The sequence below is a fragment of the Notamacropus eugenii genome, chromosome 6, assembly GCF_028372415.1.
Source record: "Notamacropus eugenii isolate mMacEug1 chromosome 6, mMacEug1.pri_v2, whole genome shotgun sequence".
In the NCBI taxonomy this organism is placed as follows: domain Eukaryota; kingdom Metazoa; phylum Chordata; class Mammalia; order Diprotodontia; family Macropodidae; genus Notamacropus; species Notamacropus eugenii.
In genome coordinates, this window is record NC_092877.1 from 208,168,317 (window position 1) to 208,193,864 (window position 25,548).

At 37.7% G+C, this 25,548-nt stretch overlaps 1 protein-coding gene and 1 long non-coding RNA gene across 2 annotated transcripts in view; one reads left to right on the forward strand and one right to left on the reverse strand.

Annotated features, from left to right (window-relative positions):
• Positions 1–1,748: 1,748 nt before the first annotated feature.
• On the reverse strand, positions 1,749–24,095 carry F7 (coagulation factor VII). The gene is made up of 8 exons (XM_072621936.1): positions 23,952–24,095; positions 18,979–19,139; positions 17,180–17,204; positions 16,972–17,085; positions 15,339–15,479; positions 12,251–12,360; positions 5,364–5,493; positions 1,749–2,419 (listed from the first exon to the last, which is right to left on the reverse strand). The coding sequence occupies exons 1-8, from the start codon at positions 24,019–24,021 to the stop codon at positions 1,863–1,865; spliced, it is 1,308 nt and encodes a 435-aa protein (XP_072478037.1). The 5' UTR covers positions 24,022–24,095; the 3' UTR covers positions 1,749–1,862.
• Positions 13,212–25,548, forward strand: part of LOC140512648 (uncharacterized) — a 41,928-nt gene continuing 29,591 nt past the window's right edge. Inside the window, exon 1 of the long non-coding RNA XR_011969865.1 lies at positions 13,212–13,409. This is a non-coding gene — a long non-coding RNA (uncharacterized lncRNA). The remainder of the gene's footprint in view (positions 13,410–25,548) is intronic.

Consider the following 25,548-nt stretch of genomic DNA (forward strand, 5'->3'; position numbering starts at 1 on the left):
TCCATGAGGATAGGGACTCTCTTTGGCCTCTTTTGGTATCTCCAGTGCTTAGCACATAGTAGGCACTGAATAAATGTTTGTTGACTGGCAGTTAAGGAAACTTAGGTGGGCAGAGGCTAAATTATTTGCCCAGGGTCACATACGCTGGATTTGAACTCAGGTCTTCTGACTCCAGTCTCAGATCTCTGTCTACTGTGTTGTCTAGCTTCTTCTCACTCCTGGGATAATGGTTACTATCGGAGTGAGTCCTTCTTTTTACCTTGTCCATTGCTACAGCCTGAAGACAGATAAATAGAGGCTCCTGCTATCCTATGACTATTCATGGATAAAACTTACTCACTGTGATCTCAACCTTATGGGCTTACTGGGAATCACACAATTAACACAGCAGTTTTATCAGAGAATGGTTTGCCAGAGTGCCAGACCCAGTCCTAAGGATCCTAAGTCATTATTCCTAAGCAGGACAAAGGTCTGGCTTGTTTGCTTCTTATTTCAGTAGGATCATAGTGGGTTTGGTCTTAACAAAGAGACTGTAGAGCTGTTCCTTTTTAAGTGCTGCCTCATTTTAAAGATTTGTGATGACTTCAAGAAGTATAATCATAGGCAACTAACTCTTAGGCTACTAATAAATGGCTTCCTTGCCTAAAGTTTGGTCATTTTGTCCTTGGACCAAGTAGCATAAAAGAGTCTTTTTCATTGATGATGTGAAAGTAATCAATTAATACCAATTCAGTAGGAGGAATTAATTACTATAGTACCTTTTGGATGGAAAATCTGGTTTCCTCCTATTTTAACTAGTTATTGCTGCTACCTATGTATTAAGTTTACTTATTCCTTTTCTACTGAAAGAGTGCATAAAATTTTTGTATCTCTGAATTTTGGTGTCATGAACCAAAGCTGTGACAGTCACACCCTAGTTCTGCCTCCACTTAGACCCATGCCCATATTTCTCAGGGATAACTCTAATGAAGGGAGGTACAGCTCCCCTGACTCTACCTATGTTATTCTCTATTGAAGTCTTGCTACACAGGGTGTGTACAGTAGTAAGTGTGTCTCAAGTTGCCTCATTTTCTGACAAGTTCCTTCACTCACAGGTTTATCAGGGTCATGGAAATGTGGCATTATATAATACAATATTATAAATATTTTTTATTTATGTTTTTATTTTATTATAGATTTTATGTTTTTATTTTGTTTTATTTATGTTTTTAATTCTTTATTATGTTTTAAGTAAATAAATATTTCTTGATTGGTGATCCAGCTTTGCAAGTACTAATAGTTAACCTATAATAATTTTGTGAATATAGCCCTTTCTCCATGCATATTCATGGATGTGAATATGATGATCTCAATTTTATGGGTTTACTGGTAACCATACAATTAACACAAAAGTTTTATCAGAGGATGGGGTCTCAAGCTTTTCTGGTTTGTGGCTTTGATATCAAGTGCCAAACCCTAAGGTTTGGGATCCTAACGATCCCAAGTCACCATTCCTAAGCAGGACAAAGGTCTGTGCGTGCTCCCTCTCCCTGTCCCTGTCCCTCTCTCTGTCTCTGTCTCTGTCTCTCTGTCTCTCTGTCTCTCTCTCTCTCTCTGTCTGTCTGTCTGTCTCTCTCTCTCTCTCTGTCTCTCTCTCTCACACACACACACACACACACACGCGCACACATACACGCGCACACGTGCACACACACACACACACACACACACACACACTCTAATGCAATTGGATTTGTTGCAAAGAATGATTCCAAGCAGTAGTTACTTTATTCCAGGTAAGGAAATGCCAAAGATACTGAAGATACCACATATGCCATCATAGAGTAGGAGAGAATTTGTGTCAAGTAATTGGAAAGGAAGACTTAGGGATTTATGTGTTTATTCAGCCAGTCAATGTATTTGGAGACCCTTGTGTAAACCCCATAGTGGCCCACAGATGCACAGCCTTCCCCCCAGCTGACAATCCCAGTGAGATACCAAGTGCCCTTGTACTTGGTGGCATGGGGCCCTCCACTATCTCCCTTGCAGGAATCTTTTGTCCCATTCAGGAAGCCTGCACAGAACATGTTCTCAGTAATTTCAGGCGTTTGGGATGTTCTCTTTATTTGCTGTAGACAGTCCTGGGTCTTTAGCCGGGGCACCTCAATTATCATGAGCTCTAATGATGTGGCCCCCCTGTCCAAGAGCTGGCCCCAGCCAGACACTGAAGAAAACCTGACTAAGGACAGATGATTCTCAGAGAATCTCCTCTCAGGCAAACAGAGGGGCACCACGTAGTCTGTGAAGTTCACAGGCTTTTGAAGTCGCACCAGGGCAATATCGTGGTTGATTTTCTTTCGAAGATACTTCTCATGAATGATGACAGAAGCAACTGGGCTCCTCTGTTCCGTCCCTTCTTCTTTGTTTATTTCATGCTCACCTGGGAGGGAACCAAGTGATCCTCATGAGTTTCTCTGCATTTTTATAGTGTGACACATTCCTTACTTGCATGAGCTTCAGACAGTGGTTGAATTGGTAGTGATCCCTTTCAATGACATTAGAATAACTTGTACATTCTCTTCTGTGAAAAGGTTGCAGATACCTTTGTGTGAATTAAGTCAATCACATTCCTCCTCAAAATCATTTTGTATTTACTTCCAGAACAAAGGAAGCATTTTAAAAATGCTTGTTGAATGACTAATACATAAATGTTTTACGGTTGCATACACACACACACACACACACACACACACACACACACACACACACACACACACACACATATATAACCTATATCAAATTCCTTACCATTTTAGTGAGAGGGGAGGAGAGGGAGAGAGAAAAATTTGGATCTCAAAATTTTATAAAAATGAATGTTAAAAATTGTCTTTATATATAATTGGAAAAAATGAAATACTATTTTAAAATGCTTGTTGAATTGTATTTGTATATATTTTGCATAAAATTTTATAGCTCAGAGGCAGTGTGGTGTACTGGAGAGAAAAGTAGCTAGAGCCAGAAAGACCTGGGTTCATGTCCTGCCTTAGATATGGACTGGCTAGTTGACTCTGGTCAAGTCACTGGACATCTCAACGTTCTAGGCAACTCTCTAGAGACCATAAGTCTGCAGAGAAGGTGCTGACCTACACTGACAGAAAGAGCCTAACCTAAAGAAATACCAAGTCTGTTCCCTATCCATCTAACTCTATACTTACATATGTATATATCATATTTGCCTACTAGAATCTTTTCTCTTCTGGGCCTTTTTACATAGACTTACTGTCAGTTGAAAGCTCATCGGGGGATTTTGGTGCACTCTTTAAAAAATAATTAATCAAATGATATTAATTTATTTTCTTTTCAGTTTTAGATTTTCTACCTCTGCCAACCCCCCACCCCTGCAACTGAGAAGGCAAGAAATTCAAAACCCATTTGGTTCACTCTTTACATGTGAAATAGACAAATTTTGTTTTCAAGACTTTCTACATGTCTCTTTCTTTACCTCTTCTTCTATTGACTTTAATCACAAAGCTAAAAACTGGTAATCTAATAAGCCCATCTGTGGTAACAGGATTTTATTTGTATAATTTTTATATGCTTAGTATTTAAGATACTTATAAAATATATTTATACATACATAGACATGCATGTTATATGCACACACATGGAACACTTACATGTATATGTACATGCACATCATGTGTGTATATAAATATATGCGTGTATACACATATATGATGCACATGTGTGTATAGCATTTATGTGCATAAATAATTTATGCATGTACAAATATGAAAATGTATCTGTACAGGTATGCATATATATGCTGGTGTATATACACACATTTGCATACATATTTTATGTAGACATTTTAGTGGTAGCCTTCTGGAGACAATGCTTTTTTAATCTAATTAAATTAAAGCTAGGTAGGGGGAAAGGAAAACTCATGGAAATTTTCGGGGGATAGATAGTATTTTTAAGTAGCTCTGTGCTATCGGTCTGCCCATTTGTTGTATTTTTGTCCAAATGGTCTTCAACGTTCTATTAGCTGCAAAATGAAGGAAATTTATTCTTAAAGAGTGGATCTTTTTGCCCCTCTAATGAAATTTTATGCTATACATAAGAAATAAACAAGCAGGATGATTTCAGAAAAATCTGGCAAGACTTAGATGAACTGATGCAAAGGAGAATATTATACACAGTAACAGGAATATTGTACAATTATCAACTATGATATTAGCTATTCTGAGCACTATAATGATCCAAGATCATTCCAAGGGACTTCGGATAAAAATATTATCCAGCTCCAGAGAAAGAACTGATGGAGTCTGAATGCAGATTGAAGTATACTTTATGAAGTTCCTTGATTTTACTTGTTCTTTTCCCCCTTTTTGTTCCGTGTTTTCTTTTGCAATATGACTAATATGGATATGTTTTGCATGACTGCACATGCATAGTTATTGTTGGATTGTTTTCAGTTGTGTCCAACTCTTTGTGACCCCATTTGAGATTTTCTTGGCAAAGGTACTAGAATCGTTTGCTATTTCCTCTTCCAGCTCCTTTTATAGATGAGAAACAGGCAAAAAGGGTTAAGTAACTTGCCTAGGGTCACACAGCTAGTCAGTATCTGAGTCTAGATTTGAACTCAAGACCAGTCTTACTGACTCCAGGCCCAGCACTCTGTTCACTGCATCCTCTAGCTGCCAGATGGACCTAACTTCAGTGAGATTTCATCTTGCCTTTTAAATCCTAGAAGTCCTTGAAAGGGCTGATATAGCCATAATATCTGTAATATGTTTCCAGGCAGCTTCAGGATGCATTGAAGGAACTAGAGCCCCAGTCTCCTGGTCTGGCATCCCTGGATCGCTCCGGACCCATTGCATATACTTCAACCCACTTAAGGATGAATGTCCTTTGCCACTGAACAAACTTGGTTTATTTTTAATGGTATTGAGAAGAGATCTGGTCCTGGTGTTGTGTAGAACACTGGGTAAAACCCCCACAAATTCCAGGCATCTCAGTTTCTCTATCTATAAAATGAGGCAATGATTACTCACCATCTACTTTGTTTAAGGGATGCTATGGTAGATGTGATATTCTTTATGTATAGTCAATTGTGTCAGGAAAATTAAAACTATTATTACAGATAACCATAGCTATATTGATTCTACTTCTAATTCTATCTCCCCAATACCTAATGAAGTCAACAAGAGATGGATAGGCCTACTGCCTGTTCATTCATATGTTCGTAAGGCAAATGCCATGATGAAAATTATCTCTAAAAGTGAATTGTGTACAGAATCCTATTTGTTGTAGCAAATTAAAAATTGATTATAATTTAACATTTGAAACAAAGATCTAAGAAAAATGATGGAAATACCTACCGATCACGACTGTTAGGCTTCCCCATGAATGGTGAGGTAATTCATCAAAGCAGTGAGCCGCAGAGACGACCCATGTATCAGTAAGCAGAGTGCCACCACACAGCAATTCATTTTTTGCCAAGATCAGAACCTGTTCAAAGAGCAAAAATAATTTTTCTTGTGGAAAAGTTGTATTATTTCTCCTTGCCTGGGAACCTCTAGATTGCTATTTGAGTTTATTAGCCTGTTTAAAAGGGAAAGATTGGGGCTTGACTGTTATGGCCTCTTCCCTCACCCCCAGTCACTATTTGGTTCAAATTCTGTACAACACGCCTTAATTTGGCAACATCCCTGTTATAAGTAGCAGGTACTTCTCAGAATTAAAGAATGGTCTTCTAGAAATACACATTACCATTAAATAATAAAAACAGACTGTGAAAGAAAGGAAGCCAGGATGACTGACTAGCCATGAATATCTTTCATTTCAAGTGAGATAGAGGATCATATTAGAAACAACTTTGGACATATGAGGAGAAGACAGATGAGAGCAATATTTTAAGAAGTAGGGACAATGGAGGAAAATAAAAGCATTAGATCTACAAAATGACTTGACACACTCCAAATTGGTTCAAAAAGTCATTGATTCAGAGCTTGATCCTGAAAAATGAATTCTTTTTGGACCTAGTAGAAACAAATCTTTCACAAAGCTGTTTACTAGTGAGGATGATATGGATATATGGGTCTATTCTGATGGAGAATATAGACACAGGTGAAAAGAAATATTTTGCCCCCACTGAAGACTTATAGGGTATTAGAAAGAATACTAGATTGAAAATCAGAGGAGATAGGTTTAAATCCCAGCTCTTGACATCTGTACAAGCTTGAGTAAGACACTTGGCCTTTATAGGCCCCAGTTGCCTTGTCTGAAAAAAAGAAGGGGTTGGATTAGAGGAACTCTAAGATACCTTCAAGCTCTAAATCTATGGTCTTTTGACACAGAAGGCCAAAAGGAGGCTTTAAAGATAATGAGAGAAATCTTCAGTTGGGGCAGAGCCAAAGGTGGGCTTGATGTAGGTGCATCTAACCAGAATCAATCTGTTCCAAGTGTCATCTCAAACTGCGAGATATGGCGGTGGTGTACTGATACTCATTTTGCCAATAACTGCTCAGCTGGAGTAAAGAATTGCATTCAGGTGAAACAAAATGGTTATTCAAGTCTAAACCAGTTTTCTTGTCACTATGGAGACCTGATCAAAGGGTTTTTTTTTTGACATCTACATAGAGGCTCCATTTGCTGTTCAGCAAGAGAGTGAAAGGAAAAAGAGAGTTCAAGATCAGTATGGATGCCACAAATGCAGGCATTAGAAGGAATTTGGTTCTGAGGTAAAGAAGGTAATAGGTTATGTCCCGTTTGGGGGGTGTATTTTTAATTTCTAAACAATATTTTATATTTCCCAGTTATACATAAAGGCAATTTTAAACTAATTCTTTTAAATTTAAATTTAAAAACTTTTGAATTTTAAATTTTTAAAATTAAATTTTAATTCTTAAAAAAATTTGAGTTGAAAGTTCTCTTCTTCCCTCCCCCCCTTAGTAAACAGTTTGACATAGGTTATACATGTGCAATCATATAAATCTATTTCCATATTAGTCATGTTAGAAGAATGTCCCTTTTTCCAAGAAAACAGAGAAATGGAATACCCATTTCGTTGGTGATTATTTTGCAACACCTCAACTTGTCTCAACTTGTCTCAATTCAAATATCAAAGAGCCCTAGTCAAAATTACACAGGACTTAGTTTCTACATAAAGGAGCAGAGGGCTTGGAATATGATATTTTCGAGGCAAAGGAGTTTGGATTACAACCAAGAACCAACTACCTAGCAAAGTTGAACATAATCTTTCAGGGGAAAAGATGGACATTCAATGAAATGGGGGAACTTTCAAACTTTCCTGATGAAAAGACTAGAGCTTAACAGAAAATGTGATCTCCAAATACAAGATTCAAGAGAAGCATAAAAAAATAAACAGGAAAGAAACAAATCCCATGGCATTCAATAAGGTTAAACTATTTACATCCCCATATGGGAAGGTGAGACTTATAACTCTTAAGAACTGTATCTTAATAGGGCAGTTAGAAGAAGTATATGTAGACAGATGTTTAGATAAAGTCAACATCAAAAGTTGACTTTGATATGATGATAAAAGAATTAAAAGGTGAAAAAACAGATTGTACTGGGGTAAGAGGAAAGGCAGAGGCAGAATGAGGTAAATTACATCACATGAAGAAGTATAAAAGACCTATTACAGTAGTGGGAAAAGAAAGGAAGGGGGTGAGCATTGTTTGAAACTTACTCTCTTTGGATTTGGCTCAAAGAGGGCATAACATACACACTCAGATGGATAAAGAAATCTATCTTACCCTACAGTAAAGTTGGAGGGGAAGGGGGCTGGTAGATTGAGGGAGGGCTGTGGTCAGAAGCTAAATATTGATAAGGAGGGATGGAGTGAAAGGAGAGAGAGAAAAGTATAAATGGGAAAAATAGGATGGAGGGAAATACACAGTAATCATAACTGTAAACGTGAATGGGATGAACTTTCCCATAAAATGGAAGTACATAGAACAGTGGATTGAAAAGCAGAATCCTACAATATTTTGTTTATAAGAAACACAATTTGAACCAGAGAGACACACACACAGTAAAGGTAAGAGGTTGGAGTAGAATCTATTATGCTTTAGCTGAAGTAAAAAAAAAAAAAAAGCAACATCGATCTCAGACAAAGCAAAAACAAAAATTGATCTAATTAAAAGAGACAAGAAAGGAAACTACATCCTACTAAAAGGTACAATAGACAATGAAGTAATATCAATACTAAACATATATGATGGTTGTCCTTTGTTCTCAAAGAGGACCAAAATGACATCACCACAATAACGTCAAGTTTCACTATGTCCTACTGTGATTGATCGGACTAATACAAGCTTGGAATGCTCTACCACAGATTGCATACAGATGGTTTGTGTGAACATTTGGGGTGAATACTCCAAATTTACACATCCTACATTCCTGTTTCAATTCTACGTTGCTCGTAGAGCACAGCACCTTCTCTGAAGTGGGCATGCGTGCCGAGAGGTCCTGTACCAGTGTCTCCCATGTCACACAATCAATACCAAAGTTCTTGAGAGAGATCTTGAGAGTGACCTTGTATTGCCTCTTCTCACCAGCATGTGATCATCTTTCCCATTCAAGTTCTCCAAAAAATAGGGTTTTTTTGGCAAGTATACATTTTGCATCTGAACAATGTAGCCAGCCTGTTGGAGTTGCACTCTGAAGCATAGTTTGAGTGCTTGGCAGTTTAGTTCAAGTAAGGACCTCAATGTCTGGTACCTTATCCTGCCAGATGATCTTCAGAATCTTCTCAAGAGTTCAAATGGAAGCTATTCAGTTTCCTGGCATGGTGCTGGTATATTGTCCATGTTACACAGGCATACAACAATGAGGTCAGCACAACAGCTCTGTAGACCTTCAGTTTGGTAATACCTCTTTTCTCTCATACTTTTCTTGGGAGCCTCCCAAATACTGAGCTAGCTCTGACAATGCATATGTCAACCTCATTGTCAATGTGTACATCCCTGGAAAGTACACTATGAAGATAAGTGAACTTATCCACAGCATTCAAAACTTCTCCATTTATTGTAACTAATGGTTCCAAATATGGATGGTGTGGTGGTGGCTGATGGAGCACTTGTGTTTTCTTGGTGTTAATTGTTAGGCCAAAATTAGCACAGCACTAAATATATATACACCAAATGGTATAACATCCAAATTCTTAGAGGAGAAGTTAAGTGAGTTACAGGAAGAAGAAATAAACAATAAAACTGTACTAGTAGGGGCCCTCAACCTCCCCCTCTCTGAACTGGATAAATCTAACCTCAAAATAAGAAAGAATTTAAGGAGGTGAATAGAATTTTAGAAAAGTTACATCTGATAGACATCTGGAGAAAACTGAACAGGAATTGAAAGGAATATACCTTTTTCTTACCAGTGTATGGCATCTTCATAAAAATTGACAATGTATTAGGGCATTAAAAACCTCAGAATCCAATACAGAAATATTAAATGCATCTTTTTCAGATCATGATGCAATAAAAATTAAATGTAATAAAAAACCATGGAAAGATAGATGAAAAATTAATTGAAAACTAAATAGTCTAATCCTACAGAATGAGTAAGTCAAATATCAATAATTTCACAAAAGAGAATGACAATAATGAGACAACATAACAAAGTTTATGGGATGCAGCCAAAACAGTACTTAATGGAAATTTAACATCTCTAAATGCTTACATGAATCAAATAGAGAAAGAGTAGATCAATGAATTGGGCATGCAACTAAAAAATCTAGAAAAAGAATAAGTTAAAAATTCCCAATAAAACACCAAATTAGAAATTCTGAAAATCAAAAGAGAGATTAATAAAATTGAAAGTAAGAAAACTATTGAGCTAATAAATAAAACTAAGAGCCAATTTTGTGAAATAACCCAATAAAATAGACAAATCTTTGATTAATTTGATTATAAAAAAGAAAACCAAATTACCATATCAAAAATGAAAAGAGTGAATTCACCACCAATGATGGAGAAATTGAAGCAATAATTAGGAGCTATTTTGCTCAACTGTGTGAGAATAAATCTGACAAGCTAAGTGAAATGGATAATTATTTACAAAAAATATAAATTACCCAGATTAACAGAAGAGGAAATAAAATACTTCACCCCATTTTAGAAAAATGAATTGAAAAAATCATCAATGAACTCCCTAAGAAAAAACTTCCAGGGCCAGATGGATTTACAGATGACTTCTACCAAACATTTATAGAACAATTAATTCCAATACTATATAAACTATTTGGAAAAATAGGCAAAAAAGAGTCCTACCAAATTTGTTTTATGACACATATGGTAGTGACTTCTAAACCAGGAAGAGACAAAACAGAGGAAGAAAATTATAAACCAATTTCCCTAAAGAAAATTGATGCAGAAATTTTAAATAAAATATTAGCTAAGCAATTATAACAATTTATCACCAGAATAATACAATATGACCAGGTTGCATTTATATCAGGAATATAAATTTATAAGAATACAAATCATTCCCCAATTGATAAATGGTCAAAGGATATGAACAGGCAGTTTTCATATGAAGAAATTAAAGCTATTTATAGTCATATGAAAAAATGCTCTAAATCACTATTGATTAGAGAAATGCAAATTAAAAGAACTCTGAGGCACCACTTTACACCTTGATAGGTGTGATCAGCCAATATGACAAAAAAGGAAAAGATAAATTTAGAGAAAATGTGGAAAACCTGGGATACTGCTGCACCATTGGGGAAGTTGTGGACTGATCCAACCATTCTGGAGAGTAATTTGGAACTGTGCTCAAAGGGCAATCAAACTATGCCTCAAACTATCCAGCAATAACCACTGCTAGCTCCACATCCCAAAGACATCCAAAAAAAGAGAAAAGGACCTATTTGTACAAAAATTTTTACAGCATTCCTTTACATGGTGGCAAAGAATTGAAAGTTGAGGATACACCATCCATTGGGGAATGGCTGAATAAGTTTTGGTATATTAATATAATGGATTATTATTGTGCTATAAGAAATGATGAGTAGATAGATTTCAGAAAACTTGGAAACACTTACATGAACTGATGCTGAGTGAAGTGAGCAGAACCAGGAGAACATTGTACACAGTAATAGCAACATTGTGTGATGATCAACTCTGAGTGACTTAGATCTTCTCAGCAATATAATGATCTAAGACTATTCCAAAAGACTCATGATGGAAAATGCTACCCATGAAGCATGTTACTTTCACTTTTTTTCATGGCTTTCCCCTTTTGTTGTTTCTTTTTCTAATGTGGAAATATGTTTACATGATTGCACATGTATAATCTATATCAGATTGCTTGCTGTCTTTGGGAGGGATGTAGAAAAAATCTGGAAGTCAAAAATCTTATAAAAATGAATGTTGAAAACTATTTTTACATGTAATTGGAAAAGAATAAAATAGTATTTACAAAAAAATGAATGAGAACCATTAACTTATAGTTTAAATATGTAGTTGAATGAATATCTATTAATCAACAAGCATTTGCTGAGGGCCTACTGTATGCTGGGTTCAATTCAAGGGCTATTCATGTCTTGAAAGTAGACCAAAGAAAATAACCAATTGACTATGAAAATGAGCAGCAAGAGTCACTTTCCTAAAGGACTATATTAGAAAGGAAAACAATAATTTTAGTATTTATGTGGCACTTTAAGCTTTGCAATGAACATTACAAACATTCTTTTATTGTATTCTCACAACAGCCCTGGTATTATTACTCCCTTTTTTCAAAATGAAGAAATTTTGTGACAGAAGTTAAGTGACTTGCCCAGGATCATACAGCTGGTAAATATCTGAATCCAGGATAAGCATTTTAGACAATGTGACACTTAGCTACATATGTAATGGGTGCTCCAGTGAACCTTGGGCATCTGACTGAATGGCTCATCCCTGGACCAAATGCCCAACTTTATCACAGGACTTGGAATCATGGGCTTGAGCAGAAAGGATGTAGTAAACAAAGGTAGAAGAGGATATATATACATATATACATGTGTTTGTGTGTGTGTATACATACATATATATTTATGTAAATTCTCAGTTAATATTGAAATTATGTACGCAAGGATGTTTTGTCTTGTGTACAGGAATGGAAGAAAGAGTTAGAATAATAGAGAATAAAATTTGTTTACATCAGAAAGCCTTGATTAATCAAGTACCAGGTAATCCATAAGAAAAGGCTTTTAATGAGGAATGATGGTGCTATATCTGGGAACATATCTTGGACTCACCTGCCATGGACATTCTCCTTTAGGACATGTATAACCACCTACAATTCGGCCTTCTGGAATACTTCTATTTCTCTTTTCCAAAACTGGTATTCTCCCACAGGGATAGTCAACTGTATGAAACAAAGAACCAATAACAAATTAGCAGTTTAATCATAGGGTATAGAAGACAGCGATGTCACATGATGTCACATATTGATAAAAGGCAATAGGGGAAAGAGCAATGAATTTAGAGCCAGCTGGTAATGTTCCATGCTGGCTTCATTGCTCAGAAACTGTGTAATCCTGGATTCAAATCTCAACACTTCCCTTCCTGTGATGATAAATCCAGCTATAGCTGGAAAGAACCTAGCCCTTCACTTCAAAGATGAAGAAATTGAGACCCAGTGAGGTTGTGACTTGTCCAGTGTCATATTTGCTGTTGTTGAGTAGTTTTCAGTTGGGTCTGACTCTTGGTGACCTCTTTGGGGAGTTTTCTTGACAGACATATTGAAGTGGTTTCTCATTTCCTTCTCTAGCTCATTTTACAGATGAGGAAACTGAGTCAAACAGGGTTAAGTGACTTGCCCAGGGTTGCACAACTAGTAAGTGTCTGACTTTGGGAAGAGGAGTCTTCTTGACTCCAGGCCTGGGATGCTATCTACTATGCCACCTAGTTGTCTCATGTAGTTAAGTACTATAAGCAAAAAGAATAAGGACAATTTTATTTGTTGTTCTGATACCTTGAAATCCTCAACATACACCTCTGAATTTGGAAGTACAGATCATCATTAATTTCCCTCCTTCTAATAGTCACAATGAATGAATGAAAAGCGTTCATTATGTCCTTATTATACTAATACTGGAGTTACAAATGCAAAAATGAAGACAGTCCTTGCCCTCAAGGAGCATATATTTTAATGAAGGAAACTACATATATAGGGAAATGATGGCCAAGGAGGGATATTTTGGTTTTATTTTACAGGGATGGTGAGTAGAACCGTAGGGGAGCAGAAGGACAGAGCTATTTCCTCCATTGTGCTCGAGGAAAAGGCAACAGGTGATGGCATGAAGGATTTGTGCACGGAGGAATGGAAAGATATGGCTCCATTCCTGTGGTATCACTCCCCTTGGAGTCCTCCTTCTGATACTATGGCTGACTGTGTTCTGATAACGTTGACAGGTACAATGCTGGTGGAAATGTGTTGGGATCACAGTTGAATTTTTTGGTAGAACCAAAGCAGGGGTGGGAGGTGGGGTCAAGAAACCAATAAGGAACAGATGGGCAGGGTGCCGTTCTCTGATCCCTGAGTCTGGGCCCTGGAATTTTTTTTCTAAGAAAACTATTCCTTTTCCTAAGAAAGCAATGCTTGAGACTTTAGTGAAAAGGTGTGTTTTAAGTCATGTAGCAATCTGGGAACTGAGCAATACTTGATACATATAATCAATAGTGTAATAAAATTATATTGCTATTCTGATGAATTGGTTTGTCCTTTCATCTTATCAGTGAAGGTCTTTAATATGTTCCAAACTTTTTGCTTGGATCTTAGACAGTACTGCTCCCCTTACATACAATGTTAGGGGTGGAGGCTAGCCAAATGTAACCTGCCAAAATGCCAACTTAAACTACAATGTAGTTGAAATAATAATTCTAATCATGTATAGCATTTCATAATTATTTATAGCAAAATATAATACCATTTATAGCTAGCATTTTAGGTTTGTAAAGCACTTTATATATACAGACACCCACACACACATACACACATACACAAAATCTCATTTGGTCTCTGCAGCCACCCTGTAAAGTAGGTGCTATTTTTACCCTAATTTTACAGATGAGGAAACAGAAGCTGGGAGAGGTTAAGTATCTTGCTAGTAAATATCTGAGACACGATTTGAATTTGGGTCTTCCTGAGTCCAATACCACTGACTTTGTCACCTAATGGCTGACTTCCAGTAGCCCTTGGTCCTTCTGAGTTCCAGCTCTACTGAGCTGAATTCCTGTCTGTTTTTATTTGGGGGAAAGGAGACAAAAAGCAGATCACTTAAAGCTTGGGTGATGTTCTGACAAAGTAGGGTGCTCTCAAATCATCACAATAGGTGGGGGATTGACTCTGAGGGAATCGTTCAGTTTCCTACAGTAATATATCAGAATGTTATTCAGGGAGTTGGACTCCCTATGGTGATAGGATGGGTCAAGAAAGCATGAGAGCTGCTGGTACCACAACAGCTTACCAACCTCAAAAATATAGTCATCCTAAATCCCAAAAGTCAGGCAAGACAAAAGCCCAGTAATGAAAAACTGGGAGGCAGGCCAGACTTAGAGTCAGAAGAACCTGGATTTAAATCTTGTCTCTGACACATACTGACTGTGTCACCCTGAGAAGGTCGATTAACATATCAGTACCCCTAGGCAACTCTCTAAAATCACCTGCTGTCTGTTGACAGTTTCAGCTCCCTTTCAGATTTACAGTCCCAAAGCCCTTCCTGTATTCTAACAGAAAAAAGGACAGTGGTGAATGCCTTGCTCATAAAGGGAATGTAACTTGGTGAATAGATGTCTGGCAAAAACACTTCTCTGAGGAGGGGTTTCTTTTCTCTCTTTTTCTTTTATTAATTAATTTATTTTTAGTTTTTAACATTGACTTCCACATGATTTTTGCTTCTAAACTTTCTCCCTGTCTCTCCCCTCCCCCCACCTCAAGATGGAATGCATTCTGATTACCCCTTACCCCAATCTCTCCCCCCCTTCTATCTCCCCCCTTATTGCGTTCGCTTCTATTTTCCTGTGGGGCAAGATAGATTTCTAAACCTCATTGTCTGTATATTTTGTTTCCCAGTTGTATGTAATGATAATTTTTAACATTCGTTTTTAAAACTTTGAGTTCTGAATTCTCTCCCTTCCTCCCTCCTCACCCACCCTCATTGGGAAGGCAAGCAGTTTGATATAGGTTATACATGTGTAGTCAGGCAAAACACTTCCACCATAGTCATGTTGTGAAAGACTGTATTTTCCTCCATTCTGTCCCACCCTCTATTTATTCTGTTTTCTCCTCTGACTCTGTCCCTTGAGGAGGGGTTTCCTAGGAGACTGAAAGTGGATTCATACCTACTGGATTGCAGGATACCCCATCTGGGGCCAGAGCGTAGCCCAGCTCACAATGGCAGTGGCGTTTGGTTTCAGGGTTATCGGTGCAATACTGGTCACAGCCCCCATTGTCATATTTGCAGATGAGCAGACTGTCTTTGCCTGAGAACATGAAGGGAATATGTGAATTCAGGATACCACTTTGGGTCAAGGAGAGCCAGTCTTGGTCACTTCTAAATCTTTTGTGTCAAAGGGCACATGGATTTCCCTTTGGGGAGCTGGTTCACTGTAGTTGAGAATTTGTTGACTACAACCAGGGATGTGCTGGAGCCAGTTCATAGCAGCTGGCAAGAGATGGTTGTTAAAATTTCATTGTGATCATTTATACTTCAAAGACCAGCAAAGGTTATTCATAGGGATTTGATTTATTTTTTGTTTGTCTGTTTATATTTAAGAATGTAATGGATGAAATCTTAATAATACAAATTAAACTTAACACACTTAAAGTATGTTCTGCATATGTTCTCCTACCCACTCCCTCCAACAAACCCAGTCAGTTGTTAAACATTTGCAAACACACAACCTACAACTATCTAGATTGATGAGACCTGAGTAAGATCTGGACACATGAATTAAGATGACTAGAGAGAGTTTAAAATAGTTCCCTGGCATGTCATGGTGGGGAGCCAGTTCAGTGTGCCACAGTTTACACATAAGAACCTCTCCAACAGGGAAATGTTCCAAATTCTGAATGTTCTGGTTTGACTAAGGGATTCAAGAGATGCCTTAGTGCAAAAATAACTTATACAGTTATTCCTTCCACATCATGACTGTTTTGATATATCGTGGGTTGGCATAAGAAATTCAATGGAAATCTGGAGGAGTTTGCAAAGGCCAGCAGATGACGCAAAGCCTGTGACCAAATATCTAACCCAAATTTTACAATAAGATACTGTAAATACCACATGAAAGAAAAAGAAAAAAATAATAGACTTCTCTGGTACAACGGGAGGGCTATAATTTTTTATGTGGATTTTCCAGATTCTGGGGGGGCGGGGTAGGATGTGTGTGTGTGTGTGTACACTGTACTCCTAACCCCTTCGATGTGGAAGGATAATTGTATGCAAAAACGGTCCAGAAAAATCAGAGACCGAGGGAAGTGAGATCCACATCTGTTCCATAACAATGTCCCTTTCCCTTGATAAAAATAATTATACTATTAATAATGTTCATGTAGTACTTTAGATATCTCATTTGATCTTCACATCCAAACTTTGGGATAGGTAGTACAGTTATTATTTTTCCCATTTAACAGATAAGGAAATTGAGGCTTAGAAGGGTTAAATCCTATAGCTACTGTCATCCATTTAATTAAAAGACTCAGCTACCTTAAGTCAAAGCCTCTTTCAGTTATATCACAGTGTTTTGACAGAACAAACGGGGAATAATTGTTCGAACAATATCTCAGAAGAGGAAGTTCCTCTCCTGTCAGGCGAGAGCCAACAGGGTATTTGTCCTGCCCGTGTCTCATAGTGGTCACTCTGAAAGCAACATTCTAAGGAACAGTACGTGGTGTTCATGCTATGTGAAGAGGGACGTGCATGCTATGGTATGCCTCTAGAGGAGACAATGATTTAGGGTAATAATGCCTGACTTATTTCACAGTTTCTGCCCTCAAACTCTGCAGGGCAGAAGCAGATGTAGGATTGGAACTCATCAGCACAGGTTCCTCCATTCTGGCAGGGATTTGAAGCACACTGGTCGCCATCTGTAGAAACAGGGGGCATGAGAGAATTTGCTTAGAGGGAGGTTGTAGACAAAAGGAAGTGGTGACTGCAAAGATATTCTGTTGAGTAACTTACCACTGTATTGAATCCAAAATTGTTTCTGAGAAAAGAAGAGGAGATGCCTTGTTAAGGGAGAGGTCCACTGGATATTATTCATCATTCATTGTGAAAACATAGTGAAATGCTTAGTCTGGCAACATAAGAGTTCTTGTTCACACTGGCTGCCATAGAGACTTAGGTATTATCTTTGACACACTTATTATTTTTTCCTGACTCAGAGAAATGAAAACCAGAGGTGTGTGTGTGTGTGTGTGTGTGTGTGTGTGTGTGTGTGTGTGTGTGTGTGTGTATGTGTCTGTATCTGTGTGTATAGAGGAAGTATATTGCTTCCCAGAGGGTACATGGACAACTTGTCTTCTTTCTCTAGTAGATTGTAATCTCCTTGAGAATATGAACTGTATCTTATTCACCTAAGTACACAGAGGTAGACACTTAATAAGGGTTATTAAATTGGATTGAGTCCTCCTTTTGAATCCTTGATTGCCACTAGTGGCAACACATGATAATGGAAAGAGGAAGGGCTGGTCAGTGCTTTCTATGAAGTAGATACTCAATAAGGTTTATTCAGTTGGATTGAATTCTGCTCCCCACAATCCTTGATAGCCATTAGAGGCAACAGATGCTAATGGAAAGAGAATGGGCTAGATAGTTCTAAGGAACTGGGAGACATTGGGTCACTGTATCACTTGATGTCTGTCAGTCTCATCTATGAACCAAGGATAAAAATGCCTGTTCTCCACATCCCATTGGATTACTAAATGCATTGTAGAATTCCAGAAACTTGGAGTCAGAAGGAATCTTAGAGGCCATCTAATTTGGTACCTGCCCAATGCATGAATTCTATTTATAATACCCTTAAATAAGTGACTAATCCCACCTCTTTGAACCTCTCTCGTGATGGGGAGCTCACTCTAATACCAAACAACTCACTGCATTTTGTAATAGCTCTAATTATGAGGAAATTTGCCCTCGTATTGAACCCAATCTACCTTCTAATAGCTTTTGACTGTTAGGTCTAGTTCTTCTGAATCAACTAGGAAGAGGAAAAGTACTAATGAAATCACAGGTATGAAAATGTGTTTTTTTAAATTAAGAGCTCTACACATGCAAAGAGGACTATTATCATAAAGGCCTAGAAAGGGAAATTATTTCTTCCTTTACAGAATCACTTTAGTATGAATGAACTAGGTACAGCATAAAGCACAAATGATGAATATATTACCTCTAACTATCCTAATAATGAGAAAGGAGAAAATAATCTTGAAAATTATAAAAAATGGTGAAAGTGTAACTTAGACAAAAATGATTCCTTTGAATTTAATTTCCTCCTAAAATTCTCCCCCAAAGAGAAGTCTTCTAGAGCTGATCTACTTCTAAGCCTAGGAAATTCTGGTTATCCCAGACCCTTCTGCTAAGTCAATATTTCTCCCCATTGCATCTTACTCATTTTTCATGCATACCCAGAATCCTTTGAACTTGCTTTTTGGTGACTCTTGTTAATTTTGGTCTGTAGTCTTGTAGTGTGGGATTATATTTGGTAAAGCAAAACATTCCCCCATTTATGACTAAGTAACATACAGTGACTGACCTCTTGGGAAGAAAAATGATACCACTAAGGAAGAGTTAGATGGGCTAGAAAAGTATTAAATATTCTTTTCCCTTCTGGTCTCTAGATGTGGAGGGCTGGAATGATAATCAAAACATCATAACGACCAACTTCTAGCATCTACACAAGTCTTACGTAAGATAAAACAGAAGAGAAGAAGGAAAAGCACAAAAATCAGATAATTTAGGCAGAATGGCCATTCTCTTACAGTCCTTTCATTGTTTTTGAAGATTTCCCTGGCTTCCTCAAATGAACATTTTTCTTCAATGCATTCTCTCTCCAGAGAGCCTGGTCTCAACTCTTCAAAGAAAGAGTTAGCTCTTCTTCCTCTTTTCAAGACATTGTTGGCTTCCTCCTGATTTAGAAAGACTGAGAAATGAAAATCCTATGAAGAATTTGCCTCGTCATTACAACAAGGTGCTGGAGAAATTTATTGGTTGTACATACAATAAGCAGTAATCACTCTTTTAAAAAAAATTCAGTCTGATCCAGTCTAATAAGCACTTATAAAGCATCTACTATGTGCCAGAAGGTGTACTAAGTACTAGGGGTACAATTAATAAAAAGAAAGACAGTCCTTACCCTCCTTAAAATCTAACAGGGGAAATAACACACAAAGCAGGGCAGAAAGTGTGCGTGTGTGTGTGTGTGTGTGTGTGTGTGTGTGTGTGTGTGTGTGGAGAGACAGCAGGGGTACCTGGTATGGGGGCATCTTGTTCCATGGATTTGGAAAAACGAGGCAGGGCAGCAGATGCAGAGTTGAGTAAACCCCAAAGTCCACTTTCTGCCCTCTATAAAGGAAAGCATTTGGAGGATTCCCTCCTCCAGTCCTCCAATCAGAGGGGAAAGGAAGCTAAGGAAATGAATGGATAAAAACTAAAGAGAGTTTCTAATTTCACTGTGTTCAGCATGTGACATATGATCTTTTTGAGACTGTTTCTTAATTTCTAAAATGATTATATAAGGGAAGGGAGAAGAGAACAAGTGTTTATATGGCACCTACATTGTGCTAATAGCCCTCCCTCACTCAAAACAAAGTGAAGTGCAAGTCATGTCATCACTTTTCTGATGTCATGGTCTTCTTCAAAAACAAAGGACGAATACAGCCTGTGAGTAGATGAGCTGCCTGAATGGGAACCCAGCTAGCTGGGTAACTCACCTCATCCTTTCCCTTCTCTCCCCTCTTCCTTCTCCTCTCCAAAGGAAGGTAAATTTCAATGGCCAGAGCATGCCCAGTTAACTTGAGGTTTACTGGCTAGATCCTTCTGTCTTTCTGTCTTTCTTTCCTTCTTTCCTCCTTCCTTTCCTTTCCTTCTTTCCTCCCCTCCCCTCCCCTCCCTTCCCCTCCCCTCCCCTCCTTTCCCCTCCCCTCCCCTCCCCTTCCCTCCCCTTCCCTTCCCTTCCCTTTCTCAAAACCTTAAACCCAGTGTACTCTGGCTGTGTACTCTGCCCATACATTGGACACCAATACTTAATGGCTGTTTTCTGGACCCTCCTGATTTCAGAGTAATTATCAATAGTAACTGTTGCTCTTTCCTTTCCACTTTGATTTACTTATTTTTTTCTTTTGCTCATTAAAGGGGCCATACCCTGACTACTTCTTAAGAGGTCTATTCACTGAATGTGTGTCAGTTCACTCTAAATAGGTACCTGAATAGGCCTTATTTGAAAAAGGTCAAGGTCTCCCATTGCATCCTGGGCTATCTCCTGTCATCCTGATGAACATCTGGTCACTAGATCCAGATGGCCCAAGAGGAGAAAGTGAGGCTGCTGACCTTGCACAACCCTCCTTCACTCAAAACAAAGTCAAGTGCAAGTCATGTCTTCATTTCTCTGATGTCATGGTCTTCTTTGAAAATGAAGGACGAACATAAACAACACTGTGCTAAGTAAATATTATCTTATTTGAGCCTTACAATAACCCTGCTAAGTAGGTACTACTATTAGCCCCATTTTACAATTAACTGAGCCATACACAGGTTAATTGACTTGCCCAGAGTCACATGGCTAGTAAAAGTCTGAAGCTGAATTTGATCTCAGGTCATCCTGACTCCAGGTCCAAAGCTCTCTCCACTACATCACTTAGTTGCTTCATATTCCCTTTCTCATAGGGTTATTATGAGGAAAGGACTAAAGAAATGCACGCCCCAAAGAGCTATCTAAATGTGAGACATTATCATGGCCCTCTTCCGAAGCATGCAAAAGATTCAGTGGTGTTGAAGTGAGTACAACTCACATCAGTTTTGCTCATTGCTTAGTCTGTGCTGACTTGGTGTTAGAGGTAAGGGCTAGCTTTCCTCAGAATTGTAAAGCAGGCTTTGTTGGCTTTTCACCTACCTTTACCACTTCAGCAGGATACTCTTAAGTTCTCCTGGCTAGCTAAGGCGTAACTCCCCCAAATGAAGGCCTACAAACATTTTAGCAGTCTTTTCTACCAATTGATCCATAAACATTGGTTGTATAATTCCTATGTCTAAGGCATCATGATAAGCACTATTCATCATGGCAAAGAGGATGCAATGTTGGATTTTGTATTAGGAAGACCTGAGTTTGAATCCTGCCTCAAATGCTTAGTACCTGTATGGCCCTGGGCAATGTACACCTTTGGGCCTCAGCTTCCTTATTGGTAAACAGGAGGTTGCACTTGAAGACCTCTGAAGCTCTGAAGTCATTATTCTAAGGATATAGAGACACTGGCATGCTGTATATTATTGTTCTAGTTTGATCTATGACACTCTTGACCTATTCTGGCTTAGCATGGTCATACACCAGGCTTTCTGCATGTTTATTTTTTCTTGTTTATTGTTTTTCGACGTGTTATTTAATATAATCTTCCATTCTTTTCTCCAGTATTTTGCGAATGAACTTGTATTCTGAGCTATGTTGCTTTTGACTCTTTGGTTGACATAGCAATGTGAGATAAAGTTGGAAAAAAATGTCTGCAGGTAGGAGGTTTCTTATAACAAAGCACATCTTTTGGTCAAGTGTACTAGAGGGTTTCTCTATTTCCATTAAAATTGTTGACTCTTTGTCTTGTTCTCTTGCTGATTCATATACCTCCTGGTACATAATGGTTGAATGAGATTGTGTTTTCCTCTGCTCTTGCTAACTAGACTGAATGCTCTCTGGGGATAAAGGACCAAAGGGCTTCTTTAGAGTCATTCTAACATGGAAATATGTTTTGCATAATTACACATGTATAATCTATATGAAACTGCTTGCCATCTCAGGAAGAGAGAGGGAGAAAGAAAATTTGGAAATCAAAATGTTAAAAAAAATACATGTTAAAACTTGTCTTTACATGTGATTGAGAAAAAATAAATATTATTTTAAAATAGAATTATAGATCATTAGAGAAGGAGGAGAAGGTCTTAGAGATCTTCAAGTCAAAGTCTCTAATTTTACAGACAAGGAAGTAAGGGCACAGAAAGGTAAATGAAAGACTTTGCCTTAGGTTACCCTATTCATGGTAAACTCTGGACTAGAACTCAAACCTGATACCCCGTCTGGTGCTATTTGTGACACATGCTACACTTTTTATCCCTTATAACCACCATCTCAGTGCTCAGCAAAGAGAAGGTGATGGATAGATTCTTGTTGACTAATTAACTTGCTAACTGTGATAAGACAGGTTGAATAGAGTTTCTATCTAGGAATGCTGTGATAGGAGAAGTAGCAGAGAGAAGTTTGGTGTTTGCTGTTTCCAAGGGAATGGAATTTGAGGTATTAACTTCCCCATAGGAAATAAATGCTCCGTTTATCATCTCTTGTCCTATCTACAAAAATAAAGAACTGTTGAAAGTATGCCAGAGGGGACAGAGAGTTAATCTCAGAGTCAGGAAGATGTAGGTTTGAGTCCCATCTGTTCTCCACATACTGGCTTTGAATTTTTTAAAAAATTTTCCCCAGATACATTAATTTTTTAAAAAATTGAGTTGTAAATTTTCTCTTCCTTCCTCATCTCCCTTTTCTCTGAGATAGTAAGCAATTTGATATAGGTTAAACATGTATAATCATGTGAAACATATTCCCATATTATTCATATGGTGAAAGAAGACACAGACCAAAAGGGAGAAAAAAAACCATGAAAAAATACAGAAAGAGAAAAATAGTACACTTTGATCTTCATTCAGATTCAGTAAATTCTTTCTTTGGAGGTGGACAGCATTTTTTAAAAATCATGAGTCCTCTGAAATTGTCTTAGAGCATTGTGTTGCCGAGAATAGCTAAGTCATTCACAGTTGATCCCATACAATGTTGCTGTTACCGTACACAATGTTCTCATGGTTCTGCTCACTTCACTTTGTGTCAGTTCATATAAGCCTTTCCCACATACTGGCTTTTGTGACTTTGGGCAAGTGACTGAATCTCAGAGTACCAGGCAGCTTTCTAAATCTCTGAGTGAGAGAAAATGCTGACCTGTATTGTAGTGGGACTTTACTGATCTAGAAGTTTCCTATATCCCTGAAATTACAGGTCTAGTCCCTACAGTGAAAGTGCTTTGTAAACCTTAAGGTTGAGTTATTTATCCTATAGTTTCTCTTAATGAAATTTAAAGAAAAATAAAAACGAGTATCTCAAGAAATCAAGTATGCTGGGTTGTGTCCAGGTCAGAGGGGCCATGACTAGTCACTCAACACCAACAAATCCTGTTTTCTTTCCAGATTTGTTGATAAAGATCAGGAGCCCGGACAACAAGTGGTCAACTTGTCATTCCCTATTATTTGTTTGGCAGCTTAGGACTGATTTCTCAGTTTTGGAGTAAATGACATTTAAAAAAAGGCACCAGAACTGATGACTTTTGCTGTTCTTGTTGAAGACTTACTCTGTTTTCTCACTGAAAAGTTCCAGCAAATTAAATGAGATGTCAGGTATTCTGACATTATTAGTATACCACTGACATTAGTATACCACTAAAAGCATCATTTAGAGTTAAATGGGAAAAAAAAAAGCATACTATTTGGGGTTGTTTGTTTTTCCTTTGTGGATACACATTCCTGTAAGCAAACGTTCCTAGTGAATAGACATCAATACACAGAGTAAAGATTAACTTTTGGAAGGTGCTGAGGGACAGATGAGCAGAATTAGCTTCTCTTGATGGGCTCTCCTTCATGCAATCATTATGTGGCAAACAGAGAAAGAAAAGGTTTGTTAGTAATAAAAATATCTCCCCCAACATACCTGTGGCCAGAGACTGGTGAAGGACAAGTGTAAAGCCGAGAAATTGGACTATGTAGGACCTGGAAACCATGATGAAGATCTCAGTGTTAGTCTCCTAACCAGCTGTTGACATTCCAGTCAGAACTGTTGGGCCAAAGTTCTCCACTTCAAAGGGTGTGTGTGTGTGTGTGTGTGTGTGTGTGTGTGTGTGTGTGTGTGCATGTAAATGCAGAATAGGGGACTACTGGAGAGATGGGAGAGCTTTACAAACAGAATTGGAAGCTGCACTTATGAGAATACTTATCAGCATTCTCTCAGGTTATTGGGTAGCTTAATTCTAAGTTTCTTCAGATCTTAATAAAATTGTATGGTGATTATATAATCTAACATTAATTTAGAGTTGCAAATATCAATCACTATTTTTCAAGATATGAACATTCATTACTCTTTTTAGTTATGAGAATTCCAAGTTCTTAGAGGTGAACTCTTTTGATTTCACTTGGGCTAAGAACACCTGAATTCAAATTCTAATAATGCTGGTCTAGCCTTTTGACTGCGGGACAGGCACTCAATTCCCTGTACAGAGGAGTTCTTCCTTGCGTAAAGTAGGAATAATAATTATTCCACTAGCTAACTCAAGGGTTGGCTTCTGTACCCACACCTCTACTTACTCTGGCACAGGTCTCCAAGTGCGGTCAAAGGGAGATTTGTGTCTGTAGGAACAACTAGGCTTGGCCTAGTTCACTTGGGACTGTGAAAACTGTCTTTCTACTAATGTACGTGTCCTCATCTGTAAAATGGGAACCATAATGTGGTTGTCCACATGTATTGAATAAGATAAGCTATATAGCACTAGTCTCTAAACATGCTTAGGTTTCCCCAGGCTTCCTTTGAGCCTTCTGTTCCATTCAGTCTATGCCTTATCTTTCCTGCACCATTTACTGCCAAACTTGTTTAATTTTTTAAAATAAGTGTTTTATTGATGTATTCTGTTTTTTATATGACCATTATCATCTCTACTATCATCCCTCTCCCCTTTCCAGAGAGTCATCCCATATAACAAATAGTATTATTTTAAAGATAAAAAAAGAAGAGAAAAAAATCAACTAGTTGATTGATATATTGAAAAAATCTGAAAAAGTATACCTCCTATCTCCATAAAGGAGAATTTTGGAGATATTCTCTCATAGCTCTTCATTTAAATAATGTTTGATCTATATAATATATATGTGTATATATACATGTATAATATTTAGTTTTGATTTTTTTTTTTTGCGTGTGTTGTTTTATTTTTTCCCCATTTACACTGTTATAGTCATTGTACGTATTGTTTTCTTGGTTCCGCTTCACTCTGTATCAGTTCATAGAGATCTTTCCATGTTTCTCTGTATTCATCACATACATAATTCACATTTATATACCCGATCGATAGGTATCTACCTTGTTTCCAGTTCTTTGTCATCAAAATATTTTGGTATATGTGTATAAGTCATTCCTGTCGATGGTTTCCTTTGTGTATAAGCTGCGTAATGTGTATAAGCTGCATAAAGGATGTGGACATGTTAGTTACTTTATTTGCATAATTCCAAATTGTCTTCCAAAACTTTTATACTATTTC